Source organism: Pleurodeles waltl, chromosome 10, assembly GCF_031143425.1.
Source record: "Pleurodeles waltl isolate 20211129_DDA chromosome 10, aPleWal1.hap1.20221129, whole genome shotgun sequence".
Lineage (NCBI taxonomy): Eukaryota > Metazoa > Chordata > Amphibia > Caudata > Salamandridae > Pleurodeles > Pleurodeles waltl.
Genome location: NC_090449.1, coordinates 957,940,276 through 957,947,050, shown reverse-complemented (window position 1 = coordinate 957,947,050; position 6,775 = coordinate 957,940,276). Strand labels below are relative to the sequence as shown.

The 6,775-nt window shown below is 37.1% G+C and overlaps 1 protein-coding gene across 1 annotated transcript in view; it reads right to left on the bottom strand.

Moving 5' to 3' along the window:
• Positions 1-681: 681 nt before the first annotated feature.
• PLXDC2 (plexin domain containing 2) overlaps positions 682-6,775 on the bottom strand; it is a 1,436,917-nt gene continuing 1,430,823 nt past the window's right edge. Inside the window, exon 14 of the mRNA XM_069211779.1 lies at positions 682-3,053. Coding sequence (XP_069067880.1) covers positions 2,937-3,053 — 117 coding nt within the window. The 3' untranslated portion in view covers positions 682-2,936. The remainder of the gene's footprint in view (positions 3,054-6,775) is intronic.

Sequence of the window (6,775 nt, the reverse complement as noted above, 5' to 3'; positions counted from 1 at the left end):
GGCTCCTCCTTTCACTTTAGGTGGTATCGCCTTAATATGATCTGACCTTAATAATGCCCTAAGGAAATTTGGCCCTTTTCCGCATCCGTCTCTCTCACTCATCCTCATTGTAAAACCCGTTTTGCCTGCCACTGTTGAACCTTCATTGCTTTGCCTTTCTGTGGATTTTTTTACACTTTTGACAGCCGCATGTATCATATTTGAAGTATATAACACAATTGTTTGGTGAATGAAAATTAGAAATGAAACTTGTTTAAATGCTTTGTAAAAGCATCATAATGTATTTCTTTTGGTGAAGTTTCTATGACCATTTTTACACTATTAAAGTTTTATGTTTTATCCACCTTTCCCTAGTTGACTCAAAGCTAAGGCACGGACCAATCTCTCCATGTACTTCTTTCTATGTATTACTTCATCTAACACCGTGTACCAGTTGAATGCTATCTTTTAGAGGGTGTCTTCTTAGAATATAAAAGGTTAAACGAATTTAAAGCAAATCATTTAGTGGAAAATGGCAAAGGAAACAAATACAGTTGACACAGTTCATAGAGAAACATAATTTGCTGATTAAAAAACACTTAAAAAGCTGAAAGTGAACTTTTTTGGAGGTCTTGCATATATGCCATAATGCGAGTTATGTCTATATTTTAGATGAGATCAACACAGTCACAAGAGTCAGCCTTGCGTTAACTAGTAAAAATATATTTATATATACATATCTATGCAAATAGTATGTGTCTTCAACAAAAAATGAATCAGCACTTCTATGACACACATGCAGAATTCAAACGTAGCCTTCTGGTTATGATAAACGTAAATATATTGCTACATGGAACAGTTGCTAGCATTAAAACAATATTTTTTGTGATTAAACTACCACATCGGAATTAATATGCTATGTCCTTTAACTCTGCCTTAGGTTTTTATCAGGTCGAGATGTATTTTATTATGTGAAAACATATTGAAAGTAGAACATTACTATGTCTTACATTTTATGAGTGCGTGCTACTGTGTGATCTACTGAGCTATGCTATAGTTTCTATGCTAGTGATATTTTTGTAAAACCACGAGGCAGATTGACAGGAATTTTCCATATTGGCAAAATTGTCCAAATCCATTAATTTTAGGGCTTGTGTACATTCGCAGAGGGCACGCTCAACACTGAAGCTCACTAAGGGACGGATTTATAAGCCCCTTGTACCAACTTAGCGCCCCCATAGCCTCATTTTTTTGATGCTAAGGAGGCGCTAAGGTGGCTTTCTGTCGTGCCATATTTACAAAGCGGCACAATACAATGCATCCTTGCACCACATTATGCCTGCATGAGTCATAATGTATGCAAATGGGGCGTTTTGGCATAGGGAGGCCTGAAAAAATGACGCAGTGAAATTTACAACATTTCATTGCACTATTTTTTCCATCATTAGAAACACCTCTCGGATCAGGCATTAAAATGATGCACCAATTATATTCAAAGGACCTCCCTGTGGTTTGCTGCCCTAGCGCCTACATTTTAGATGCTATTGTTACAAAGCCCCACAATAGCATCAATAATTTTGACGCTATTGTGCTTACGACCGCCATGGTGTGCTGTTAGATGCCGACAGGGGGGACGAAAGGAAAGTGGCTGCATCATCTATGATGCACCAGTTTCTTGTAAATATGCCCTTAAGAATGTAATGAAACAAGGGTGTTCAATTGACTTTGAAGACCACATGAGATGAAGTTACATACAGTTATTTCAGTGGCAGATATTTATGTTACAAGGTTATCTGCAAAACCTGGCATAAATGTGACCTTCGAAGACCAGAGTTTGATAATTCTGCTCAATGTAAATGTTAAAGTCCTGTTTGTAACAGATTGCTCACGATGTTAAAAATCTTGCATGAGTAGTTCATCTAGTCCAGTCATTTTTGTTAAATTCTGGTGTTTGCAGTCTGTGATGAGGGAATTACAACTAACTAATTTCAAGGAGAATAGGCTGAAATAGCTACTTACACCTCTAATGTTGATTTTCAGACCAAAAATATAAGATACTAAAGCTTTCTAGCTCATAAACAGCTTTGCTTCTTTTTACTTAATAGATGATGGCACAATTTCCATACAAGATCAAATCAAGTACAATGAAGTAAGCATTTTATTACATTCAGTCCCTAAAATGTAGTGCGATTTAAAAGTGTTGTGTCTGTGCATACAGTGTGTATCTGTCGTAATTCGTAGCAATCTTATAACTATTTTACTTAAGAGAAGGGGTATAGGCAAATTAGAAAACTTAAAATGTCACTGATTCCTCCCAGATCCACACAAGTCTCCCAATGTTGCCCTATTAAATGTCTCTCTCAGCAGATATGTACTATCAATGTGCTATGGGCATTCCTTTTGATTTGTGATAACACTTTCTATGTTGTTCATTTGTCAGTTCAGAAAGGTTTGGAAGAATCCATCTTTATTGTCATTTCGATGCAGGTATGTACATATTTAATTTGTCTGCCTGCCTGTATGTTTCTCCTTAATACTGACAACACTGAACAATATTCCTGGAATCGAAAGTTGAGCTTCGTGCAAATCGATGCATTTTAATCCTCATCCCTGTCCAACAAAAGATTGCTTGAACAAAAGAGTAGGACCCTCCTGGATTAAAATCAGTATTTGTGTTCTTAGGCAAATTTGCACACAAGCATGACATTTTTCGAGTAGGTGAGATATTCACCTCGTCATTGTCCACCTAGTGCTCTAAGTCCCTTAGAAAGGATAAATGTTGTGCAGTGTTCAGCTGTCACCAAATTAGCCTCTTCGGGTCCCTCTTCCTAGCAATGGCAGTTCCAGAACCCCTTTTTATTGAGGACATCAGTAGCTGAGGGTCCCATCTTGAAGACAGAGGCAAACATAAAGTCTGCACCTGCAGAACAGTCCAAGTATTTTGTATCCCCAGGGTTCTAGCACTGTTCCGATATAATAAAGCCTTCTTTCTCTCCAACAGGCTCCACCTCCGAATAAGCTGGGTGCCCAGATCCTCTTCTGAACTTCATTGCTGGCCATCGGCTTGGACGTCTCTACAACAACAAACAGAACACAATAGTATGAGCAATGGCAATGTCTCAGAGTAAGTTTATTTAGTAGCTGGGTTTAATGGAATGCAAATTATATTTTAGACTACACGTTGACTCTCATAATCATATTTCATATTGTCAATCTGAGCTTCAGGTCGACATGTAATTTTCATGATGACTGCAAATTGTGAGGCAATCTATCAATACCATTCAATGAATTGTTTTAATATTAAACGATAGAAAGATGTAGGTAATATTGCGTTCGTTTATGCATTCTGTTTGTTATTAACTTTTGGGTCATTTAGTTGTTAAGCGAAACTTGTATAATCATGTCATGTAATCTAAAAGATACATTAAATTCACACAGGGACCTATATCACTTTATTTTCGATTTTTCTACTTTGTTAATACTTAAGTTAAAGAGTATTTTACCAGGGAACAGATTTCTAAAGTTGTTTCAGATATAGGAAAGACATACGCACCACTTCTAATGTGTGAATTATCCCTTACATCCAGTTAAAAAATAATTTATTTTCAGTACCTAATTATTTTTTTTAATTGGTAAAAAGACATAAAAGTTTGAATGAGATTAACAGGTGAGTGCATTAACACGCCAGAGAAGTAGGAACATCTATGAAAACGGAAATAAAGGAATTTTTCAAGCTGACACAAAACAAAGAAAGTGTAGGAGTGAATGTGCAACAAAACTGATTTATCTAAATTTTGTGGCCCATACTGTATTTATGCGGGATTGGCATAGGGCAGTGGTGCAAGGGTTCTTCTTGCGCTGCCCTAAGCCAATAAGAATTGATCAAATATGGTGTGTTCCTGTTCTTTCCCTCTGCGCTGCTGCACAAATGGCTGCCTAGCGTTAAAGCAGGCACCCTTGCACCATGATGCAAGGGTTTCTGTGCTGCCTGCAGGAATTGTTTGTGCAAGTAGGGACACCTTGCTGCTCAAAAACAATCCGGAGGTTTATTTTCCTCTTTCTATGTGTGCTGCAGAATGCAGAACACATGGAAAGGAAAAAACGAGGAGGCCTGAAAACATTTTCTCCTTGTCACGTCTGCCCTGGGGAGACAAAAGGATTTGGTGCTGCCTCAGGTTTACATGATTAAGTAAATCTGAGGCTGATTCAAAATCAATGAGTGGCACCTCAACACCCATGGAACGTTTCCCTGGAGCAGAGTAAGGCAATGCAGTGACTTGCGCTGCTTTGTCATACTCCAGATCTGCGAGGCCATGCAAAGAGGCTTTGTGTGGCCTCATAGATATGGTTGGCAGGCTTGCTCCTCCGGAGTGTCAAAAGAAACAAAAGAAGTGATACTCCGGTGGCGTTACCCTTTCATAAATATGCCACTGTGTGTGAAAATGGTATACCATGTGAAAGATGATGAAGCGCAAGCGGAGAAGGGTTGCACACAAAGCTTTTGGGGGGTGGAATGAAGAGTAATTTTAGTAAGGTATTGATAGATATTTAACAAAATATAAACGTGACAAATACAACAAAAAACAGGGAATTACAAAAAAACAAAAATGGAGAAAAGTAATAAAATAGGTTAGAAATATGAGAAGACTGAGGATGACATACTGAAGAGTTAAATACAGAATAAAGAGAAGCAAAAGAATATGCAGCTAGACCGCTAAATGAAAAGCATCAGAAATAAATAATGGCAAAAAGTAGAGTGGCATTGGAGGTAATGAGTGCAAGATATGCTCAAAGCTGGCAATAGGTATTCTACAATTTTTAGAGTAACAAAGAACTGACAAGATGCAGCATACAGAAAGTTTGTACATGAGAGTATTTAACTTTTCGAAGCAATGATTATTGGAAGTGTGACTATCATAAAGCACAGCAGAGTCAGAAGTAAATCCTCGGAATCCTAACAGGAAAGCGACGAAACAACAACCCCCCTCAGGACAAGTTGTTCATTTTTTCGTAACAAATTCTTGTTTGAGTGTTTTGTTTTTATGAAACAAAAAACTTTGTTTTGCTGATGAACCGAACATGGCGCCTATATAGTAAATCTTCAGTACTTTCAACAGAGGTGTGTGTAAGTAAGCATGTCTAATTGATGGAAATTCATTTTTGCAACAAAAGATATCAATATAACCAACTTGTTTCTGGTATTTTCTATATTCTCAAGTTGTTGGAACTTTTGATCAATAGGGTCCTTAACTATTTTTATTTTGTGAGGCAAATTATAGCATTTTAGAAAGATTGTCACAAACAAATATATATATTTCTTTCTTGTCTGATATTGGTCTCTAGAGGCACGTCTTCTAATCATCAAGTAGTCTAAAACGTTTGGCAGCATTATCTGTTTCCGTTGCATCCTTTAGCCTTTGATATATCGAATTTATATTTTGATTCTGTCATTGGTAGTTTGCGTTCAGGTTGGCCTAAGGCAATCAGCTATTAGTTTACCTGTTTTACTTTAGGCCAGTTAAAAGAGAGAATACAACTTTGCCAAATTTAACAGGAAACCTTGACTTAAAGGCCATCATAATACTCTAAGTCACATTCTAGACACCATGTCTATGATAAGGAAAATGTCTTCAGTCTTTGTGACACATTACAATAGTCTTTCAGAACATAATGACTTTGTGAAATCAGGCACTTTTTCCAACATATTTTAGTTGTATTTATTCTGTTAAGTCTAGCATTGACAATTCATATTGTGATAGAAGGAAATTCTTAAAGTGTCAGCAATATCATACTTAGATCATTGAAATGATTAGAGGAAATCTGGATACATTTTTCACCCTCATCTCCACTTGAAAAATAACAACCTAACACTTCTAAAAGAATGTACATGCTTGAAGGAATACATTAATGTGTTTTGTAGTGTGAAACACAGTTTAATGGATATTCCTTATCACCATGGAATGAGGTCAACACATAAGACAAAGCTTATTTGTTAAGACAGCAAGTCAGTCTTTGGAAAAGGGAGTTTTTCAGCCCTATTCTGAACTACCACAAGTCCACGTCCTGTGAAGTAAGTGAGGAAAGAGAATTGTCTGAGCAAAAGACTTCAACATGTTTTTCTGTGCCTCTTATATCATTTACTTTGATACCACAAAAAATGATGCATTGAATCTCTGAAATAATCGTAGCCACACAGAGTTTTCAGAGCCACATTCCAGTCTACTAATATGTAGCTCATCTGTACAGACAGTGACCAGAAAAGTGCAAATCAGTCATGACCTTGCCCCATAAGGGACAGTCAACACCAAAGAGCAAAGCCATGGAACCACATAACAAGAACTCACCAAACCCCAAACTGGTTTTGGCCTTGTTGAGCATCATAGGTGCAGCTTGCATCCAATAGGACATAATAGTTGGAATCCATGACTAGTCTGAATTATGGCATCACACTGAGAGAACAAAAGATGATCAGTAGAGTACCTGAATTAACGTGAGCCACTAGTAATTTGGGGGATTTTCCAGCACACTTCACATTTCTCCCTTTTTATCGTTATGGATAGTAGCTGTATATAGCTAATTTAAAGCTTGGCCCTTTAGACAGACAGGGTAGAGAGGTTAGTCATAACGTTAAATTTCAATATATAACATTTTACAATTTATTGAGATTAAAATTTTTAATTGTAAGGCTATAAGTAGCAAGTCACCTTTTCTGCATGGCCACCTTAGATTTTTCACTTTTGTTCTGGTATTAGGATACTGTGAAATCCTTCTTTAGTGCAGTAGTGTGTTCACTCTG